This window comes from Citrus clementina, unplaced genomic scaffold, assembly GCF_000493195.1.
Source record: "Citrus clementina cultivar Clemenules unplaced genomic scaffold, Citrus_clementina_v1.0 scaffold_1, whole genome shotgun sequence".
NCBI classification, from domain to species: domain Eukaryota; kingdom Viridiplantae; phylum Streptophyta; class Magnoliopsida; order Sapindales; family Rutaceae; genus Citrus; species Citrus x clementina.
In genome coordinates this window covers 27,086,099-27,109,860 of record NW_006263303.1, presented here as the reverse complement: position 1 = coordinate 27,109,860, position 23,762 = coordinate 27,086,099, and the positions used below count along the sequence as shown (strand labels likewise).

The following is a 23,762-nucleotide window of genomic DNA, read 5'->3' as shown; positions in this document are numbered from 1 at the left end:
TCTCTTTATCTTTTTGATATATAAATGAAGTCCAATAGCAGCCCACCCCGTCTCTTGCCCGGCTATTCATGATTTCACATCAAAGACGAGTGAAAAACAGAAGAAGAAGCAAACAAAGAGATTAATCAAAATGCAAGTTTACCAGGTCTCTTATAGTCTTATCCATGTAAGCACAAAAAGACATAAGATGCCTTCTCTTCAATAATCATGTTACTTTTGCTGTCACCACTCCCCGAAAATAGTGAAAAAGGAAATTACATTCTCTGACCACAACTGTAGCTTCATCCCTAAAAAACAAAAGGGACCTTCGTAGTGAACGTATGTTGTGTATACCAAGGATACTAGGTCGTGACTTCCACAACCTAGAATTTAAAAAAAAGTACAAATGTAGAACTTGCAGTGTAGAAGAAATCTTGCGAAGTGTAAACTTAGAAGTATAGATTAAGGTTGCAAGTTTTACATTCCCAAGCAGTATGCTCTAGGTTGCAAACCAAGAGTCCCAGTTCCTTGGCCAATACATCACCCATTCCATAGTCAAGCAAATCCCAACAAAATAAAAACCATATAGTTGAACTCCAAAAAAATAGAAATTAGTGGCATGTAATCTACCACAACAGGAAGGACTTTCAGAAATTTGAAGGCAAGATATACAACTTATTTATATTTATATATGTACATATATAACCCCTCCAGATGCGGCACACTCACACTTAAAGAGTGGCCATAAATAACAGATTCAAACATTAGCAATAATACTATAAACATGCAACTCTTTTTGCCTTTTTTATGGGTTTAAATTACAGATGCTGAATGAATGTAGCAGGTGAGCATAGCCAGAAACTAAACCTACGGATAAATACCTAGCTGTCTAACAAATACAACTAACCTAGCAAGAGAGTAGATTGTGAGCAGAGATGTGCAGGATCACGCAAAACCTTACAAAAAATTAAACATGGTTTCAAGTCACTCATTGAAAAGTTCATCCCGGGCCAGAACAACCTTGTACAAGAATTCGTTATGAACAACCACCTAACACAAAGGCGTCCTGATTAATAGTTGTCAAGAGTTTTTCAGTAACTGACCACTATTCTCCATGGACTGAATTGCCTCAGAATTATCATATTTTCCAGTTGCAGACTCTTTGTGATCCCTTTCACAGCAGCCTGCCACTCCATATTGTCTGTCAGAACATATTACTTACTAACCAATGATAGCTCATGAAGCTCGCTTAGCATCCACTCCTCCCCAGTTTGACCTCCAAGGACTATAGTCCTTGTACCCCCAACAACACAAGTACTGTGTCCCCAGGCAAATCTTGGAGGTCGTCCAGGTACATTCAGTATTCTCCATGTAGGCTTCTCCTCAGTAGGGTCCAGGAGGTAAAGCTGGGTCGCTGAGTGAAGACCAGCCACTGACCCACCAAAGATAAGAATTCTTCCACCCGGAAGGCTCACAGCTACATGATCGAGCCTAGGAGGAGGAGCTATGCCCCCTGGGTTTCCAGCACCAGGCATTCCACTTCCAGTTACACACCTCCAACAAGGTTCCTCCTCACTTAGATCCATTGTAAACACATCACTAGAACGAAAGCGAAGGGGACCGCTCTTAGCCAAACCCCCAAACATTAGTATCTTCCTACCACCATAGACTGAGAGTGTATGGCCCAAACGAGAAGGTGGGGTCCATGTTACAGGTATCTCTCTCCAAACAGGTTTCTCCATTGAGAGATCAAGCAGAAATGTGTCACTTAAAAGAACTCCAGAATCTGCACAACCACCAGAAACTATCAATTTGGTACCATCAAGAGTGCAAGAGCTGTGCCATGATCTTGGAAGCGGGGGAGCCAATCCAGAAATTTCACGCCAGGTTGGAGGCTTGGCATCCAAATCCAAAACAAAGACATCATTGAGTAAGCCTTGCCTTCCACAGCCTCCAAACACCACCAAATGAGAACCATTTACACAAGAAAGAGTATGACCCCAACGACCTGGTGGAGGAGAGCTCACATGGACATGCTGCCACTCTGGGTTGCTAGAATTCAGGTCCAGTACAAAAGTGTCATTCATAGGTTGCATATTTACCCCTTCTCCACCAAAAAGAACCACTCTATTCCCAACTGCACAAGCACTAAAGTTGCACCGTGAAGGTTCAACAGTGCCCCCAACTGTTAGCTTCCTCCATGTTGCAGCTTCAAGAGTAGTTAACTCCCTCGCCAGCCGACCCCAGCCCAGTCTCTTTGCACCAGGCACAGTCTCTAAAACACGAGTTGTTTCACTACCCCAGGCATTCTGGCAAACCATTCTCCAAAGATCCTCATTCTTTGTGAGCTCATAAAATCGCCTGCAGACAGAACCAACTGATGCAATATCCCTTGGTGATAGCCACGAAAGTATTTTAAGGGATATAACCTCATCACTCAGTTGAAATATCCCACAAACTTCACGACAAACATTTCGGTCTCCTACTGGGAAAGTACGGTTGCCAGAAAAAAAGGATCGCTGCTGTTCAGATGATTTTAGAAACTCCTTAACAGGATATCCCGGCACTGGACCTAGATCAACATTAGCTTCTGTAAAGAACTGGATTCCAATGACATGAGTTATTGTTTCGTCATCTCCATATATAGGAGACAGTCGCAATCTATTCATCAGAGGGGATCCATCTTTCCGGAAGTTCAACAACTCGCCTTGGAATTCAATACCCTCCTCAAGACATCTCCTAATTTCTGAAACTACTGAGGAATCCACCAATGGATGTCTTCTCTTTGCAAATGGCCCTCTACATTGCAGGAAACGGCTGTGATGCCACAATTTCACAACCAAACAAGGGGGAAAAAAATCACCAATCAGTATCTAATCAAATGATGACCCAAGAACAATCAAGATCATAAATAATCAGCAATCAAGAATTGCAAGTAAGAGGAGAGAAAGCAAACATACTCTGTTAAATTGATCCCAAAAGAGTGGACAAAAACACAAAGAACTGAAAATGATATCAAAGATTTACAACAAAGTGTAAAAACATCATATAGGGTGGCTAATGACCAAATAGAAACCATTCAATCCATATTTAAAAACAGGCAAGTTCAACCAATGGAAAGCAAGGGAAAAAAAGGTCATAGCAGCCCTAACAAGTCAATTCCGCAAAATCACAGTCTTAGCTTTAAGGCATACAAAAATAAAACAAAATTTTCGATGTAATCCATCAAAATGTTGTACATAATATCCATTCCTCTGCAAGAATATCTATTAAGAATCTCACTAAATAATACATTGACAACAAAATCAAAATTTCTATTCATAAAGGAAAATATAAACATTAATTCATTTCTCAATGTAGTACATCACCTATCAGTGCTCCTCCAAAGACAATCCAAATAAGTTCCCAAGAAATTTAGTTCACTAGAATTTCGTACTTGAAAAATACACTAATTAGTATCAGTCACCGGTAAATCTATTGATCCATCAAATGTCAATTGTATGGATTGTTGACCAATATCAACAATCAATATATTTTTAGATAGATAGTCAACCAAATAAAACAAGTTCATTTAATGATTGTAGAAACACTTAATAACTTTTGGAAATATGAACGACAATAAGAGAATAAATTAAACTAGATCCATTGAGAAAGAATCCAAATATGCATATTAGTTGATCAGTGGAGGTATCTGTCAAAAAACTGTTACTGGAACACAAAAGCAGTAAACACAACCAGTGAAGGATCACATTTCATGCCAAAATTTGCAATAAAATAATTAAGATATTTGAAATTCAATGACATGCCTCAAGATCACAGATGAAGAGTTAATGAATGAAAACCTTCAATTAGGAAATTTCTGACTACCTAAATAATACCATACATGCACGTGCACGCAGGCACACACACACGCACATACACACAAGAGAAGTCACAAAATGATACATTTTCTTCATTTAACTGACACCAAATCTCAAAATTCCACAAAAAAAAAAAATAATAATAAATTTGGGAAATTTTTCATCGAGTACCTCCACCTCTTGACATAAAAGCAAACCTGAAACCTCTATGAGCCAAATTTCAAGATTCCATATACGTGCAACATTTTATTTGATGGTACTATTGGAATTCTATATCATTCCATACAGCCGATGGGGGTTGAGGGAAGGAAATCTCTATAAACCCACATTCCAAGGCTTTATATTCATACAGCTTATGCCAAATTTACACATTTACAAGATATCATCTACAGGGAAAATTTTTACCTGAAAATTGGAATGTTAACAAAGTTGAAGTGTCAAATAAAACGATGACTATATTCAAAAAGGAAAAAATAAATTAAAATTATCACTGGGCCAATTTACTCGACATGGGCTATCGTACATCCCATCATTAGTTTCTGCCCCAAGATCTCTCATCTTATTAGCTGTTTGGACAACAACTAATGATAAGAAACAGAAAGGGATGCATTACTTGAATAGAGTTTTATGAAAGCGTGAACAAGCTGTCAACAAAGGCTTCCTTCCCTCCTCATCTTTTTGTAAATAGAGAGAGTTGATAGCAGTTGGGAAAACATTTACGAAATTGGGTTGTACTTGCAATTACAACAGATGTGACTTGCAGATGAAAAATTGAGGATACTAATATTCCACAGCAGAAGTATCATCCCCTAAGAAAAGATCATCTACTGAAAGAGCAGAGACCTTATTTCAACTCTCTCCCTGTTTCTTATGTGCTCTTCGGTTATCTTTCTCCATCTGTCACATGCATTTTTCCTACGAGCATGAGTGCATGACCATAAAAAGGTTTGTCTTTAACACAAGCCCGAATTCTGCCTCAAGGTTCTACAATCAGCTCCTCAATCTATGTCAATGATCTAAAAGGTTTAGGTATCATCTCTATCCACTTAACATTGATAAATGTCAGAAAGACAAGAAACATTAGCACACTCTTATAGGAATTAACTAACCCTAAGATGAAAGCCATGCTAAATCAATGAAGACGTCTACTAAGTTTTCCCAAACGTACAGGGGTAAAATCATCAACAAGCATATATGATATATTGGTTTCCAACTGAAGCCTAGGTTAAGAAACAACAAAGAGCATCAACACAGGCTCTCTAGCCGTAACTTTTTAAACTAATTATGTATCTCCTAGTTCAAGTCCCATTGCCTACAGAACTTTTCTGACAAGAAATAAACAGAAAGGTCTATATCTCGTGCTCAAACTCAGTTGTGTTCATCCTAACCCCTTAATTTAGAGAAAGATTCCAAGATGCACCTCCAAGAAGAAATTAACCAACCGAAAGCTAGCCGAATTATCAAATGGATACAATTCAACTAGTTTGTTCAAACAATTAGCTCAAAGAAAAGAAAAAAAATGAAAACTCCTCATTTAGCTACCTTAATTTAACAAACATAATCAAATAGCAATATAAAGATACCCGTTTAGTTCAAAGTCCAAGCTTATGTTATGAATTATATAAATAACTAACAAAAACGAAAGGTAAAATTAAAATGAAAAAACATGTGAGTTCTGAGTACTGACCAATTACGACCCAGAACATCTTCAGCACGATACCCAGTGATGGACTCAAAGACAGAATTGACATAAATAATGGGATGGTCGGGTTCAAGAGCATCGGTAACAACGAACCCACAGGGCGCCGATTGGAGCAAGTTCCCGACAGGGAAAGGTAGCGGGCCACCACCAAAAGCAGCATCGTCGTCGTCGTTAATCGTCGTCAATTCCTCATCCTCGTCTTCGCTAAAATCAGAATTACTATCCCACTCCATGAATTAACCCAAAATTACAAGAAGAAATTAAAAAAAAAAAATTCAACCCATTTGAGAAATGGGGAAATAGCAAACCCTATACCTAGGGGTTAAATAGGAAAACTGGTAAGCAAAAAAAAGAAAAGGGGTGAGCAAAGAAACGTGGGGTGAGTAATGTTCGGGAGAGTTTAGCTAAGGAGTAAGGACTTGCGCAGAGACAGTATTTGAGTTCTCTTTTCCTTTTTCTTTTTTTTTTTCCCCCGGAAAGAGAGAGAATTTTTGTTAATTTTTGTGTGCCTTGCGCCCCCTCACCGCCTCGTTTGATGGATGAGAAAAATCTACAAGCCGGTTTTGCGTTTTGGACTTGGGTTTGGGTTTGGGTTTTCGGGTCTTCTGGTCTTTTGTGTTAAACCTTGGATTTTAAGATAATAAAAGAGCATTCTAAATCATTTTAAAAAAACCAGTGGATAGTTGCAGACACGCGCGCGTGATGAGTGAATTTTTTTTGTTCAAATAAGTGGACATAAGTGGACATATACCTTTCTTTAATTTGCATTATTGTTAATAAGAGTGTGATTCTATCCACCAATTTACGTACAAATTGCGTGGGGGAAATTTAAATACGCCTTTAATACGAAAGCGGTCCGGTTTACCACACGGGCTAAAATATCTTCACGTGTGTCCATGCTGCCTCCGGGGTACAATTTAGTCGTATGGCAAGTACAATCACTAATGCCACGTCCCTTCTCCAACTTTGTGTGACCACAAAATTCAATGACATGGGCAGCTCGAGTCAATTCATATACGCTCCCCACAAACTACACTCACGAAAATATAATTAAATACGACGAAATCAGATATTTCCCTGTTGTATCATTAAGTCAAGATATATCTCAATATGGGTCCATGTGAGTTACGTTGTGTCATTATATCCGAGTATATATAAGTGAATTATAATCAATGTTTTGTATTCTGTGTTTCTTAATTGATTATGAAAAGATTAGGAATTGATAGTTAAGAGTGTAATGCATTGAGAGTACCTCATACGTCACATCAAGCGAATACTACTACGTGTTCAATATCCATCGGTTTTAAGGGAAAATTATTGGGTCATTTTGAGTTTGTCCGTTCAAAATCATATGCTTTGGATTCCATTATTTTCCGTAGGTGTATCCGAGTGCCAAAGACCTTTTCACATTCGAATATTTGGTTTCTATTTTAAGTGAACGATTAAATGTTGCATCTCATGACTATAGAGACCCATTAAATTGCGTAATTCCTGTACTAGTAATTTTTCTTTTTCATTTTGCTCTTCCACGTTTTGTTTTAAGCAAGATTAGTTAAAAGCATTCACGTTACATGATCCTCTTTTTTTTTTTTTTATAATTATATGAGACTAATACTCAGATAATTATTAGAACTAATTTATATTAATTCTTATATAAAACTGTCTAAATTTACCATCTCAAATATTCGAGAGATATCTAATTCACTCACTTTTATCCTACTAAATAACATTAAATTTACCCTCTCAAATATTTGAGAAATATCTACTTCACTCACTTTTATCTTATTTTACTAATTTACATTAATTCTTAGATATGACTGCCCAAATTTACCTTCTCAAATATTCGAGATGTCTACTTCACTCACTTTTACCTTACCCTACTAATTTATATTAATTCTTAGAAGAGACTACCCAGATTTACCCTCTCAAATATTCGAGAGATATCTACTTCACTCACTTTTACCCTACCCTCTTAAACCCTACTAATTTATCTACTTCACTCACTTTTACCTTACCCTACTAATTTATATTAATTCTTAGATAAAACTGCCTAAATTTACCCTTTCAAATATTCAAGGAATATGCCCAAAAAGGGAGAAAACTGCCCTATATTTGTCGCGAAAGCTCAAACCACTACCCTCATAGTTGTGAGTAGAGAGTCCTAGCTATTGGGCCTTACATGATCCCATTTAGTAATTAATATGAAGTAGCAATTCAATGGCAAAAGGAAAGCGTCGTATATGAGTTTCCTATGCGAGCAGAAGCAGCTTTCCTATTAAGCATGAACGATGATGGAACATGAAAAAGCAGTTTACTGACAGGATTTTGCAAGGGGAATTTAAAAAAGAAAAAAGAATTTATTTGATAAAAGGAGCTAATAAATATATCCGCTTTCCGTTGGCCCTGCACACTTGGCCAACTACATACCTTTCATCACAATTATAATATAACTTCTTCCATCATCACTTGCATTCAATTGCTTCCTTCAAGAAACAAGCAGTTTGCTGTACAATATTGCTTCACACTAGCAGATCTTGATAAGCACTGGAGCCAAATACGACAGAATTGTACCTGTGAATTGATTCCATTATTGGTACCTTGTTTCATCTGGATGTTGTAAAAATCAAAATTGTAAAGGATCATCTTTATCTGAGAAACGTGAAAATTGCTGCCTCACAGAGTTTGATAAGCAGCTACTTGATAGAGTTTCCTTTGTTACCTCAGGTATCTAGTTCTGCAAAGTAGTGGAGTATCTGTAGGAGCAAATGAGAAATTTGCTTGGCTCATTTGGTGGATAACCACAATACACACTCCCAAGGACCACACAACTCTGATGCAAATGATAGGATTGTGAAGAAGGAAGGTATTGAATAAAACGACCAAAAGCAATTCTCACATACCTACTCCTAGTTACTTACTAGTCTAAGTTTCTGGCTAACCCTAGCCTTTTTAGGCTTTACTTATTCAAATACAGATTCAAAATATAACTAGGCTGGTATTTTAATTTGACAGACATAAGAATCAGAAAATATCCTTGGAGAATATCTCAGAGACAAATTTGTATGTGCCCATCTAACTGTAACCGATTAAACAATTATGTGGCCAAAAAAAAAAAAGCCTTAAAGAACAAGAACAATCAAAAAGAAAAAAAAAATTATACACTCACCAAAAGAGGAAAGTTTTGTTACATTTGACATGGCAAGAACGCGAAGCATGCAACCATGGCTAAGATCAGTTCACTTACCCACTGCAGAAAGGTTCAGCATGCCTGGATAGACTTCCGTAATAACTCTGACATGACATGCCACAGCAGAAAGACCTGCATTATTGCTCTCTTGAGCTCTCGATTATAGCAACATGAGTGAGTTAGTTCAACAGTATTTCAGAATTCATATGCCCGTGAATATCTCAAAGAAGAGATGAAGACAAAGTAATAGAGATATTTCATAAAACTAAGATTCCAAGATCTCCCGAACACGGAAAGTAAGTCTTTTTACAGATTCATCATTAAAAGAATCATCCCTCTCCTTAATTTTCGACAAAAAGTCCATGGCTTCCTTGTACTTTCTAGCTTTACAATAACCATCCACCACAATCTTGTAAGTTAGCTCATTTGGTTTGCAATTGTGCTGAAACATATGCTTAATCACTTCATCTATTTCTGTAAACATTCCCTGCCCTGCATAGCCAGATACAAAAGTATTGTAGGTAAAGATACATGGTCGAATGCCTCTATTTGTCATTTCATAAAGCATTCTCATGGCCTCCTGCATTAGCCCTTGCCTGCAAAATCCTTTGATAACAGTGTTGTATGAAACAAGATCTGGCGTTCCACCAGACTTTAAGATTCCTTTGAGGATTTCTTCAGCTTTCCAACATTTTCCGGCTCTGGCATACATGTCCATCAAGTTATTGTAGGTGACAAGATTAGGTTGCATCCCACTTTCGAGAATCGAGTGCAGCATCTCATTAGCCCGGTCATACATGCTGTTCTTGGCACAAATTGAAAGCATAGAATTGAATATAACCAAATCAGGTTTGTATCCATGCTTTTGCAATTCCTGAAATGCCCTCTCCATGCCCTGCAGAGCCCTGCATTTGAAGTTTACAAGAATGAGGGTTCTCAAAAGCATCCAGCTAGGAAAGATACGACCAGCATAAATTTCCTTCTCAATCTTCCTTATCCCCTTCAGATTCCCACCCTTTGCATAACAGTTGAGCATCAGTGAGTATGAGGTTTCACTGGGCTTGAAGCCCTTATTTTGCATGTCCAGAATGACAGATTCTGCTGCTTTCCAATCCCCTCTTCGAGCCAAAGCATTCAAAAATGCATTGTAAGTTGTAACACATGGGGTGAATCCTGTCTTCATCATATCCTCAAACATTTTTGTAGCATCAACTCCTGAGCCACAGCGACCATAAGCACTAATCAAGGTATTGAATGTGTCTCTATCAGGTTCAAAACCGCAGCTCTTCATTTCCCGAAAGACTTGATTCACGTACTTGTCCAAACCTTTATTACCACACATTGTAAGCATAGTGTTCCATGTGATACGATTTGGGGAACATCCACTGGATTTCATATCGCAGAGTATCTTCATCATCTCCTCAGACCTCCCTTTCTTACCCAACATCCCAAGAACAGCATTGTAGGTACACACATTTGGAGCACAACCCGACTCCTTCATCTTGTTAAACAACCTTAAAGCCTTGTTCACCTTCCCAGCTCTTCCATAAGCATCTATCAGAGTAGTATATGTAACAGCATTTGGCATTAATCCTTTACTTGACATTGTGTCTATTAAAGCAGCCCCTTCCTCATAGAATCCAGCCCTCACGTAAGCACCCACAACCTCATTATATGTCACAGAGTCAGGCGGGCAATTATTATCCTCCATTTCTTTCAAAATACTCAATGCCTCAGAGTAAACCCCCGCTTTCCCAAACACCTGAAGCAATGAATTATAAGTAACAGTCCCTGGTACATACCCTTCCAACTTCAATCCTGCAAAAAACTCTTTCGCTTCATTCAACAAGCCCTCTCTCCCACATGCAGATATAACCGTACTACAAGTAAACTCATCAAATTCAAGTCCCCTGCTTCTCATCTCATCTAAAAGTCCCAAAATCCTATCCCAAGACCGACCCATCTTCCCATAAACGTCAAGCATTACATTGTAAGTAACCAATGTAGGAGACAGGCCCATCTCCTTCACTTTCTCAAACAAACTTATAGCCTTTTCGTACTTCCCGGCCTTAGAGTAGGCATGAAGAATACTTGTATACGCCCTGACATCAAGTGAATACTTCTCTAAGGGAATCAAATCAAGTAGTTTGGAAGCAATCGAATGCCGTGACTCTTTCCCCAGAATCCTAACCATTAACTGGATAACTTCTTTATCCAATTTCCCATTTTCAAAACTAGAATTCACAGCAAGCCATTCAAACAACAAAAGCGCTCTTTCCCTATAACCCGATACATCTAAGGCTTTCAATACAGTAACCAAATCAATTCCAAGCAACTCATGCTGTGAATTATCAAAGAACTCATTCAAACTATTCAAAGGATAACCCACAATAGAATTAAAAATCAACTCACCCCTTTTTGACAAAAACTCAAACGACCCGTCATTTGAAACACTACCCTTGTCGTCCTTTCCATCAAAAACTGAAGTGGGCTTCTCGGAATTGGCGCGCTTTGCGGCAGTGGAAGCAGCAGCAATGTGAAGAGGGGATGATGATGATGATGATGATGATGAAGAGAGATGATGGAGGTGTTGAATGAGGGAGTCTAGAGGGACTGAGGGGGGTGACTGTGGCGGAGGTGGTGGGAGCTTTGCAGAGCTGAATTTGAGTGGTGGGTTTGGTTTTGATGGTTTCTTTCGAATTGGAGGCACCGGCCTGTTTGGGAAGATTGTTCCCTCCATAATTTGATTGCAGTGAAGTAAGTAAGAGTGGGTGTCTTCTCTGTTTGTGTTTCAGAGTCAAGACGGGAACATTGCTCCTCCGTGTACTGTTTTGGGTTTGGTGAGATACACAAATCTATCTTCGATGATTGGTGTTCATTGAAGACGACGCCAACTACAAGTATTTTTATTTTATTTTAATAATGGGCTGGGAAAAAATGAGGACATAATTTTCACTTTTCATAGATTTTTTTTTTTAATTGTTACCATCTAGGTACAAAGATTAAACTCCACTCATTGAATTGAGTTAATTAAATTTATGGTGCGTGAACAATATCTACATGTACCTCAAAGTTCACACCATGATACTGGTTTTCAAGTCCCTAAGGGATAAATCATGCATGATACATCCACGTAGGCCTAAATAAAAATCTTGGGATTCCGTAGGTTGTTTTTATAAATTTTATTTCTTGTTCTATAGAGGATACGAAATAACAATTTTAATGGAATTAATAAAATAAATCATTTGAATAAATAAGACAATCATTCAAACAACACTATTTTGTAAATAAAAAGAAAAAATTACATCGTTATCTCCTCCTATTATTATTATTATTATTATTATTATTAGAACGTCACCAAAAACTCTTCAAATAAAATTTTATTACTTATTTAAAAAGTCACGTCAGCATTTAAGGTTTCAAAAAATACTTCAATTAAAATTTTTTAAATAAGAAATGACATTTTCTCTTCAAATTTAAAAAATTACTTTCCCTCTCTTCAATTTATATTTTATTATTTTTTATTAGAGAAAAAGAAAGCGGTACTTTAATTACTATTGACTTTTACTTTAAAAAAAATTGTTATTTTAGTTAAAATAATATTAACTCATTTATATTTAAAGAGTCTTTTGGAAATAACATATTTTTTCACTCTTTTATTTACCAAATAGGTAAGCAAATAAATATTTAAAAAGTAAAATTTATAGAAGCTTTTGGAGATATTATTACTGTTATTATTATTATTTTACGTAGTATATTTCATTTAATATTTAATTATTTAATTATTTATGTGCCAAGCGGATCGAATCGGATCGGACCAACTGAAATAAAACTCGTGAAGGGTTTTGGGCCGAGACCTGACAACTTAATATTATATTTATATTTGATTTTTCATTGTATTTTATAATTTAGAAGCAGAACCACTGGCGTTTCGTGAATGACGTGCATGGAATTATAGAATAAAATTAAGAATTTAGTTAACTTTTGATGCGCTGTAATGCATGTTCTATGGGGGAATTGAGCGAAGTTGAGTATTTTTTTTAATACTGATTACACATCAAATTACTGTATTACACATATTTATAATTGTTAATAGAGCATACATGATATTGATATTTATAATCAGATATATAATTAGGACTTACATTATTACATTAATTTTATGAAATATATGCTTAGACATATGACCCTCACAGACGAGAGATGTCTTTACTCCACTCACATTTCGCAAGGGAGAAAGACTTATAAATTAACTAATCTTTTTTTAATTTTGAGAGTAGTAGTTCACTAGTAGATTAAATCCTAAGTGGCAACTTGAGTATTTGTTAAGTTTAAAAAATTGATGGAATTTGCATAATTATTTTGGAGCAAATATGATAGTAATGGTCCGCAATGAATGGGCCAACATTTCCAGTTAGTCCTTTCAAACACTTTAAAATCACAATTTGCGTTCTTAACGAGAAGTTTCAATTTCAAGGGCATCCAGGACTCTCCAGTTTTTTTTTTGAAAAGAAAGCATACTTTCATTAAATTAAGAAAAAAGATACAACAAGTGGGGCGGGCATGTGCCCACCCGCTGGACATAATCATTAACTTTTAAAGCCATTTTAGCCGAGTCATGTGCTGCTCCATTACAATGATAACTTTTGTCTTGCTTCTATAACCGGGAGTATTTTAGCACCCTTTTTTTTCCCTTAAATATGGAATATGTTACAATAACAACTCTACGTAGATTTATCACTAGAGTTACATTGGCACTAATCTAGATTAATTATATGGAGACGCAATCTAAATTTTTACTCATATCCTCAGTGCATTTAAATTTAAATTTTAGCCAAAGCCTTAAAAATTATGATCGAGTCAATCGAAAAAAGGGCCAGGTCGGACCATTTGACCGTCCTTAAGTGCATGGTTGGGATCAAAAGTGGACTCCTCCTCCAGAAAACATCTTCAAAATCAATGTAGATGCAGTTGTTAGCATGAGGGACCAAAGGGCTGCGTTTGGAGTTGTGATAAAAGACTCCAGGAGCAATACTGTAGCTGCTGGAATTAATCAAGTTCAATTAACAGGTAATGTTAGCTGGGCTGAAGCTGAAGCAGTTCAGTGGAGTATCAAAGTCGCTAGAGAAGCAGCATTACATTCGGTGATCATAGAGACAGATTGCTTGGAGGTGGCCGAACTAATTAACAACACAAATGGTAACAGAACAGAAATCTTTTGGACTATCTCAGGAATTCGAAATCAGATGAAATACTTTCAAAAAGTTGCAGTCCAGCATGTGTGTAGAAACTGTAATGCTAATGCCCACTCCCTAGCAAAGTTTGCATTAAGAAAAAATACACCTCCTGTCTCGCTAAAACCTATACCAGAGGTGCAATCTGTAATTGATGTGTTGTGATGGAATGAAAGGTTTACTTTCCTTAAAAAAAAAAAAAAAAAAAAAAAGGGTCTAGTTGTTCCTATTTTGTCATTTTGCTCGTCCGCCAAATCTACGAAATTGTGCTAAAGTTATAAGAGAAATCTTTTTCAAAAAAAACAAAAGTGCATGGTTGGGTGCCCACGGCCAACTGTCAGCAAGTACCTGTTATTATTTAATTGTTAATGTTTGTAACTACTCATTTGTATTTATAACGGACGGCTACCAAAGTGCCAAGCACCACTGTAAGCAAGAAAACTCTTTCCAAAATATCATTAGGGATTTGCTAATTACTATGACTGTCCATAATTTGCTTCTATGACGTTTAATTGGATGAGAGTACTCCACTTAATTTTGAGTGCGAATTGAAATTGACTCTGATCTTGATAGAATCTTATTGATATTTTAATTGTAAAATAATACGACAAATCCGTATTTATTGCTACTGCGAATGATCGAATGACGTCTGGACATTACAAAGTGCATATCCCTTGACTAAAGAGTTTTTTAATCAACTAACGTATGGAATTAAAATTCAATGTTAAATTGAATTCTTGTTGGACACTTAATTAATGGTAGTGATAAATAATTTTTTATTTATTTATGTTATTCATTAACTATTGGTGAAGTGCACCCTAAAAAATACTTGAGTCAGTGATTTTTAAATAGTTTTATTTAATTTAAAAAATAAATAAATATAAAATTTGATAAATTAAAAACTAGAAAGCAAAGAGATTTTGAAATGACGTGGATGCCCGTCAAGGATCCAAGTGAGTATAGATCCGAACAGCAACAAAAAGTTAACATCGCGAATCCGAAGCGTACACCGTTACACGTAACTCTAGTGGGTCAACGGGCGCTCCCCAGGGCCACCACTACAGGCCAATGGCTCCCTGTAGACTCATTTGCAGCTTCAAATACCACTTCAAATTTGATTTAAAATGTTTATTCCAATTAAAATGCAGCTTTTTTTCTAACTTTGTATAGAGAGAGGTTAAATTGGAGCCCAAAAGTTTTCAGCTTTCAGTTCATGAACCGTACCAAAGTGTTCCTTATTTGCTGACGCAGAGGGCACGTATTAATCTAATGGAGTCTTTGCTTGTTGGGTTCTCTCCCAGTTCTGCTTTAGTTTCCTCTGGTAAGATTAGTTTTTTTTACCTTCATTTTGACTCTTGTTATCTGGATTTTTTTTTTTAAAAAAAAAAATTTGTTTATTGAACATCTTGGTTAGTTTATGTTGGCTACAAGTCAACGCAGGAAATATGAGATTTTTTTTAATTTTATTTAAATGTTGCAGAAATCAATATATGAAATCATGAAAAAAATTTTACAAGCTTAGGGGAGTAATTTAGAGTTTTATTTTCTTTTTTGGGATCACGGTGTTGGGCCTATTACATTACCTGCAAAACAAAATGTGCTAAAAGTAAGCAGTAGCATGACAGTCTCAAATATCTACCATTTAGATTTTATCTTGTGCCATAGGGTACAATTTCAAGTCTTATTCTTTCTGGTTTTTGGGTGTGGTCTGTTCTTCGGAAAGTGTTAAATTAATGCTCATGTACATTTTTATATGTTTCACCTCATGCATGGCAAAATTTACGAAGGTAGTAGTTGTTGGAGGAATAAAGATTTAATGGCAGGTCATTTTCCAAGTAAGTTTTTCACTTCTCACCATCTAATATTAGTTGCATGGACATTAAAGATAATTGCAGAATTCTGTGTTGAAGTCTGTACTTTGGAAAATTTCGTAGAAGGAATTGAAGTTTGGATTATTTTTCATTTCCCAAAAGTGTCATTATGATATTCATGATGCCAAAAGTTGGGTAATAAGCATATTCAATTATTTACCAATGTCAAACTTGTGGTACAGAGACTTAACCCCTTAAGGTTCTGCTTTAAGATTCGACTACCAACTACTCTGGCTGTCAATAAATTAGTATATTAGCTCAAATTAAACATTGGAAAAACTGATAACTAAAACTGTGCAGCTCATTAGCTGAAAGCTTATTTACCAAGTGCTACTTTGTTGGGGCTTGCAGGTTGATTGCAATCAATCTCAATAACCCCATTTCATCTTTGCTAATTTGGCGGACATGTTTATTATATCAATCCTAGCTGGCCCATTTCTAGTCTTACAAAGCCATTAAGATATGTGATAAGTAACATAACTACATAAGACCAATGCATCCAAAAGATTGAAGTTGCTTCCCACACGTGATTATTCATTATTTCATCAATCTTTAGTTTAATTGTATGGGTAAACTGTTTCTGTCACATTCAAGTAACTGTTCCATAATATTTGATGTTAATTATTCAATAAAATCTCTAACATGCTAATCCTAGTTCCTTGCTGCAATAGTTGAGCATCAGTTTGTTACTAGAAATGCATATATAAGCATGTAATATGAAATTTTCTTGTTATATTTAACATTGAATTGGATTAAATGATTTCTTTCTTCACTCCCTTTATCCTTAGTATCTGATTCAATTCTAGTCCTTCAAATAACAGGTTTTTATAAAGGACTCCAAGTTTCAAGGTGCAAAGTATGGAATATCATAGATAGGACTACTGTTGTGAAATTAGAGCGGTATCATTTGAAGCATCACATTAGAGGTGCAAAGGATAGATCCATATACCATCAGAAAATAAAGATTAAGCATCTGGCAAATGCAGCCTCTGGTCACCCACTGCAGTCTAATCAGCCTGACGATTACAAACCCAAGAGCCCTTTGAACTCTGTTATAAATGCATTAGATGCCTTTTACAGGTTTTCAAGGCCTCACACAGTTATAGGCACAGTTAAGTTTTTGTTTAATGATATAGATTCACTAGAGTTAAGGGTGATTGGTTGATCTCCAAGATTCCACTTGTATTTATCCACAAATCCGACTTATACTGGTTCTTCTTGCTTTTGTGTTTTTGGTTTCTATAGGGAAAGGACAAAGTTAAAGCTAACCTTACTTTTTTCTCAACAGGCATTGAGTATTGTGTCAGTTGCTCTCCTTGCAGTTGAAAAGGTGTCAGATATTTCTCCACTATTCTTCACAGGAGTTTTGGAGGTAATACACCAAGCATCTTTGATCATTTGAAGAGCTTTGTGTTGCACTGGATAAATGCAATTTGTAAACATTAATTGCTTTCTTTTTCAGGCCATTGCAGCTGCACTCATGATGAATATCTATATTGTTGGTCTAAATCAGTTGTCTGACATTGAGATAGACAAGGTATTACTAAGGATAAACCTTTCCATAGTATCTTAAGAATCTTTTTGCGAGGAAAATGTAATTTCAGACTGCCTCCTTTTAGACCTGAAAGTTATTGCACTAGCAGCTGATAGGGTATATATGCAACTGCTGGGAGGATCTGTTTGTTGAATCATTTCTCTGAATATCTCATCTGACCCTGTATTGAACCAACCAAACAATCTAGGTGTTCCACCTATTCTCTATTCTTCCTAGTATACTCTTTTGGCTTGTAGTTGGGACATCGGAAATGAAGTTGTTTGTGTTGAGTTGTTCTTAAGAGCTCCTTTTGACTTTCTTTACCTTGTAAAGGGTTCAAGATAATTGTATCTGGATAATCTAATGATAAATGAACGATGTTTCATTGCAGGTTAACAAGCCATATCTTCCATTAGCATCAGGGGAATATTCCTTCAAGACTGGTGTGCTAATTGTTGCATCGTTTTCCATCATGGTATCAGTGGAGAGTTCACATTATCAACTTGAATTTAAACATGAATGAATATTGCAGCACTTTTATGTAGTGATATAATTCTAGTATGCAAGCAGCAGAAGGAAATTTACCTAATGTTGCTATCACTTGCTTACTAAGCTTACCATTAAAGAAACAATACATCTTGTCCTGTTTAGCATTTTTATTTTTATCGGATGTTCAAGCAGTGCATCTGGATTCTTTAGTGTTCTAATCATTTCCTCTCTTCACTTACAGAGCTTTTGGCTTGGGTGGATTGTTGGTTCATGGCCATTATTTTGGGCTCTTTTTACTAGTTTTGTGCTTGGAACTGCGTATTCAATCAATGTGAGTTGGTATTGCTTTATTCACATTTGAGTTCTTTACATTCCTCAACTAGCTGTGGAAAGCATAACTCGTTATGTGTTACAGTGCAGTCTATATACAATTGGTCAATGCTTGATCCTGCTCTTATGATTTTTGTCATGCTTCCAATATCTCTCGCAATAAATGTTAAAAGGAGAACTATGTTAGTTGGTTTTATGAGCATACAAATCATTCTGAAACTCCTAAAAGGAGCATGTGTTACTCATAATGCTCTATATGTATAAATTGCTTTTGAACTTAATGTTGCAATGCATTGCTTCATGCCTCCAAAGTAATCTGCAAGGATCTTAGATATAATGCCCACTCCATATTTGTTTTCAGTGCTTGATCTGGAACATCCCAAATAATATTTCCACTCTTGTGTAATTAGTTACTGAAAATACTATCTATTAAAGTGGAAGTACAATAGGATTGTTTGCAAGGTTCTAGAGGCTTGATTATTGATATTTCGGTGATGAAACCTTTTTAGATCTCTCAGTAAAGTGTCAAGCTCATGAGATTAGGCAGATTTCTCATTTCTTCAGCTTCACTAATTTTGAAGGTGAGAAACTTACAAACTAGAAAAGGAAAAGGGCTCTTTTGAGATAATTGTTATTCATGTTATTCCTTTTCTTCTTTGAATTTCATAATTTGATATTTAAAAGTGATGTATTGAAAACATATATGTAAATTCCTGTTGCAAAAGTTAACAATATTCTTCTCAGTCACTGAGGGAAACTGGACCTTTGGGCTTGGTACTGTGTTACTGTTGACCATGAAACACTATGCTGGAACTCTCATGCAAATATCAAATGCGGTGTTGGTATCTCAATCAATTTTTCCCACGTCATATATTTTTGAGGGTTCAATTGATTGCTTATATTCCCTTGGAAAAATCGAATGGAGAAACATTGCTTCTACTTTAAGATCAAGGACTATTGGGGAGTGAGTTTTTATTGAGCTTGACAGAGTTGAACATGCATGCCAGTATTAGATGATTGCTGAGATTGGGGGTTTAAGAAGTTCTAATGTTTTGAATTATGAGTACCTGAGTTCATTCTTCTAAAAACTATGGCTGAAATGTTTCCTGTTGAATAACGTAAGCATAAAAAGGTCGCAGTCTTTTGCACACGGAAAACACTTACTATCTTCATAGTGCAAGTTTGTTTATGAAACATATGTTTTGAACTTATCAAAAGAAAAAAATGGTTTAGGAAAATAAGAAAATAAAAAAATTATCCAAGGTATGTGTCAAAACATGTCTCTGCATAATATATTGCAAAGTCACCAGTATGCCAGACAGGGATTTTATATGCAAAAATAGACCCGAAACAGGCTGATTGGAGAGAAACTAGTGACAGACATGCAAAGTTCATAACATAACATATCAGAGCATCTATCGATTTTGCTCTATTGTACCTTCTATTCACCAATGGTTGGTCTCTATATAACTCAAACAGAGTCTAGGCAGCTGTTAATAGGGGAATGATTGTCGATGTATTTTACTCATCAACTTGTGCTTATTAGGTGAATGATATCAGATGGTACACGTAGATTTCTCTGAAGGCTAGGCAGAGGGTTTTGTTCCTACCTAAATTCTGCATGATAGATGCATAGAAAACCAAATATGATGGTTAAATATACTGATAGATGGTTTTATCACTTGACGGTCTTTTGGAACTTTCAATTATCGCAGTTAACAGTTAAGCATCTTCAAAATTAGTGTCATGTTATACATGATGATAGCTTACAGAGTTGGTTACAAGAGTTAATGGTCTTTGAAACTCCGTGCTATTTCAGTTGCCACTACTGAGATGGAAAAGGTTTGCAGTGGCTGCGGCGATGTGCATCCTAGCAGTTCGAGCAGTGGTTGTCCAACTTGCCTTCTATCTTCACATGCAGGTCGTTATTATCCTGCCTCTCATCTCTCTCTCTCTCTCTCACAGTATGACCACATGGCTCATAGACCTTTTTTCTGAGACAAATCAGGATGTCTCTATAACAAAGCTGATATAGTTAATGATGTCAAACAGACAAACTTAAAAAGAAAATTGCAGCGTGTCTGGCTCACACATATTAGAATATGCAGAAACAGGGTTGGTCTCAGTGGATGACTTGTTCCAATGTAAGCGTTTGAGAACTCGAACAGGGACCTCAAAAATTAATTAACTTGATATGGATGGCTGGGACCCAAATATTATCCAACTAGCATGTCTGTCAATCTTGGAGTTATTCCTTTTGGATTGTCTGATACCTTGAGTGCCTGGATACTGATGTAGTGGCAATTTCCAGACTCATGTGTACAGAAGACCAGCAGTATTTTCAAAGCCTCTAATCTTTGCGACAGCATTCATGAGCTTCTTTTCAGTAGTTATAGCATTATTTAAGGTATGTGATGTTTTAATATGGGAAAATGTAGGTCAAATTAATTTAAATATTGTGGTAATTTTTCTTTTTCTTGAAATTGTTCAGAAAGATAATTTCTACAATTTTTTTGACCCAGCATTTTTTTTTTTTGGCTCAAAATGGATTTTATACAGGATGTACCTGATCTTGAAGGAGACAAAACATTTGGGATCCGAACTTTTACTGTACGTTTGGGTCAAAAGCGGGTTAGTTCAGTTCACTCATCTTCTGAATGCAAGTGTCCCACAGGTTATTCTTTCTTTTACCTGATTATTCTTTTCTGCCTAACTGACCTTGGCAGGTGTTCTGGACTTGTATTTCTCTACTGGAAGTAGCTTATACTGTTGCAATTTTAGTTGGAGCAACGTCTCCCTTTGCCTGGAGCAAACTTATCACAGTATATTTTAGTTTTACTCTGGATCATATTAGTTGCTGTCCATTAAATTTTATTCCATTGAATGATAGCTTTTTTTGCCTATACAATTTACGCGCTGTGTATTTTGTGTTGTTACCTCATAGGCAGTGAGATTTCACTCACTTAGTTTGATATTATGATATCATTTCATCCATAAGCAGCAGAGGTTTTTCACTCACAATGTTATCTTAGCCAACATGTTTTGCTCCTCCTTAGATTTTGGCATACACTAACTTGCTAGATAGATATTTAGTTACTTCTGTTTTTAAGGAAAGATAAGGACTTTTAAAATTCCTATGTTATTATTAAAAAAGTAAATGCAACGACCCCTATGATGGGGCTAAAAAACGCTCACTCCATCATGTTTTGTAAGTAGTCCACAAGCGCTATGGCATGATTTGCTGTCTCTGTGTTGTTGTTCAGGTTTTGGGTCATAGTATTCTGGCCTTAATACTATGGAACCGCGCAAAATCAGTTGATATAGGGAGTAAAACGGCAATAACTTCCTGTTATATGTTCATCTGGAAGGTAACCATCTATCTTAGCCACACATTTTTGGTCTTCGGAATGGCCAACAGTGTCAATCTAGCATGTCAGTGTGCTGGAGAAACTATTATTTTTCTTTGCTTTCTTAATATCATTTTGAACCCTCAACAGCCTTGTCTGTATCTCTCTCACATTTGAAGTTGAATACACGCGCACAGTTGAATCTAAGATGGCTTGTTTTTTCTTCTTGCAGCTCTTTTACGCAGAGTATTTGCTCATACCATTTGTAAGATGAGCATTGAAGAATAGGACACAGAGAAATGGCCCTAATGGTTACCCATTTATTAGTTAGAATTCTCTGTTTCATCCCAAGAGAAAACATGAGAACTGAGACATGATCAAACTTGTATCATCTCCATTTCTGCTATCGATACTTGACCATGAAATTCAAATAAGCCCGGTTGGGAAAATCATGAGATTCTAACTGCCATTTAGTAACTATTATAAAATTATTATGATCTGTGGCCAAAATTGGATTTCATATATATGTTACGGGTGTTTGAGAATATATATACTTCTGATTAGTTATCATATTCAATTATTCACCATTGCCGGCGGATGCTAGTTTAAAGAGCACTTGGCACAAGAACTCTGCAATTTGGAACTTCATTCACATCATATGAGTGGAGAAATAATTGAGTTGCCATCAAGTTAATAATACTAATACTAGAAGGTCTTGCCTAATGCCTTGACGAGTGATTGTGGTAGACGCTGTGCGAGAATATTTCAACAAAATTAGGTGGTCAACAAACTTGTACAGCAAATAACTTTTGCGTTAAGCTTAAGCTAGAAGGTTGGCTATTATTGTAATAACCCCCAGAAATATCGTTATTTGCAAAATGGAGCTGGGTGTGGGTGTTCAAAGATTTTGCAGTGGGCGCCGTATTTAATAAAAGAAAAAAAACGGCATAAACTCATCACTCACAGAAAGTGTAATTTTAAAAAACCTCCCTTAAGGTTTGAGGTTGTTGCAAGTAGATGGTCAAAATTATTTTATTTATAAATAACCCTATGTCGTTAGTAAAATTTTCTTTTGACTGGTAGTTAATTTTAAAAAGACAATATTATCCCTAGTTACAGTAAGATCCTTGGCGCGAAAATCTTAGCTGGCCTGTAATGGGTTGTAATATTTTTTTTTTCACCTTTTGGCGTTGAGAAAGAAAAGACTGCCACTTGATCGCGTACTAGAATCAGATGATGATGGAGAAATTTCACTCGAACAGCATCAGTGACGACACCGGCTAACTCAGAATCTATAACGGACGCCAGCATTGGTGGCGGTACCTGGTATTGGCCGATACACCGAATTGCACTGACAAGCTTAAGCATCTCTTTGGCCAATCTTTTTCTTGATTTCAAATACGAAGCTATCTTTGCGTCGTCTTTTTTCCTTATAGCAACTTTGGCAGCAAACTGCTCTTCCTTGAGTGTCATAACAGATGTTTGGAAGATTCCAAAGACATCGACGAAGCCAAGAAAGTCTTCGAGAAGCGTCTCAACCCACTCAAGTAAGTCTCGTTTTACGCGGTTCACTGAAGATTGTAAGTTTTCTGCAGGATTTGCACTGGGATTCATGCAAAGCCAAAACCAAATTTCAAGTCAGGAGTTATTTCTGAATCAACAACGGCACTGAATGTTGACCAGACTATCACCAACATGGACCAGAAGAACAACACACCATCTGGTGGTGCAATACCATTGCCATTGGCGCAACCACTAGCTCCTTCCGCAACAGCCACTAGAGGAGGAAATAATCAGGATCAGCCATCCGCTGCTGTTCCAACAGTGGAGAGAGGAATCGGCGGGTCTGCTACAACACCCGCTTCCGCCACTACACAAAAGAAAGAAGTTGGGCTGGCAAAAGTCCAGGCTGACAGAAAGAAAATAGATGCTAGGAAGAAGAGTTTGAAGAGATTATAGTTATGGGGGATTTTTTTTTTGTTTTTTTTGGTTGAAATTGTTGAAAGTGATGGTCTGAAAAGGATTGGTTGTGCCTGGTGTAATGCGATTATGTTGGGAAAAGTTCAATTGGGCTATTCTCTTTGATTTCATTAACATCCTTTTTAGACTTTGTTTTATGAATACTGCAAAACAGGAAGGGGCTTGGGGTGGCGCACCTTGGTACTTAGTGATCCAATCTTTGATGTGGGATTTCAAATAAATAAATAAGAACAGGATAACCAAGAAATG

At 36.5% G+C, this 23,762-nt stretch overlaps 3 protein-coding genes across 7 annotated transcripts; 1 reads left to right on the top strand and 2 right to left on the bottom strand.

Moving 5' to 3' along the window:
- Positions 1-750: 750 nt before the first annotated feature.
- LOC18055998 (adagio protein 1) lies at positions 751-6,192 on the bottom strand. The gene is made up of 2 exons (XM_006453274.2): positions 5,527-6,192; positions 751-2,796 (listed from the first exon to the last, which is right to left on the bottom strand). The coding sequence occupies exons 1-2, from the start codon at positions 5,772-5,774 to the stop codon at positions 1,194-1,196; spliced, it is 1,851 nt and encodes a 616-aa protein (XP_006453337.1). The 5' UTR covers positions 5,775-6,192; the 3' UTR covers positions 751-1,193.
- A 1,742-nt stretch (positions 6,193-7,934) lies between these two features.
- On the bottom strand, positions 7,935-11,635 carry LOC18055997 (pentatricopeptide repeat-containing protein At2g18940, chloroplastic). The gene is made up of 2 exons (XM_006453273.2): positions 8,708-11,635; positions 7,935-8,294 (listed from the first exon to the last, which is right to left on the bottom strand). The coding sequence occupies exon 1, from the start codon at positions 11,466-11,468 to the stop codon at positions 8,994-8,996; it is 2,475 nt and encodes an 824-aa protein (XP_006453336.1). The 5' UTR covers positions 11,469-11,635; the 3' UTR covers positions 7,935-8,294; positions 8,708-8,993.
- A 3,308-nt stretch (positions 11,636-14,943) lies between these two features.
- Positions 14,944-22,080, top strand: LOC18055996 (homogentisate phytyltransferase 1, chloroplastic). Of its 5 annotated transcripts, none has more exons than XM_024178047.1 (13): positions 14,945-15,283; positions 15,786-15,797; positions 16,655-16,944; positions 17,122-17,205; positions 17,296-17,370; positions 17,759-17,842; positions 18,098-18,187; positions 20,006-20,107; positions 20,498-20,593; positions 20,746-20,817; positions 20,913-21,008; positions 21,450-21,554; positions 21,766-22,080. In XM_024178047.1, exons 1-13 carry the CDS (start codon positions 15,232-15,234, stop codon positions 21,805-21,807), a joined length of 1,200 nt encoding a protein of 399 aa, XP_024033815.1. In that variant the 5' UTR covers positions 14,945-15,231; the 3' UTR covers positions 21,808-22,080. The 5 variants fall into 5 exon arrangements, with proteins under 5 accessions (XP_024033817.1, XP_024033815.1, XP_006453332.1 ...); XM_006453269.2 differs by having other exon boundaries at positions 15,750-15,797; XM_024178049.1 differs by lacking the exon at positions 20,498-20,593 and having other exon boundaries at positions 14,944-15,283; positions 15,750-15,797.
- The last annotated feature ends 1,682 nt before the right edge of the window (positions 22,081-23,762 follow it).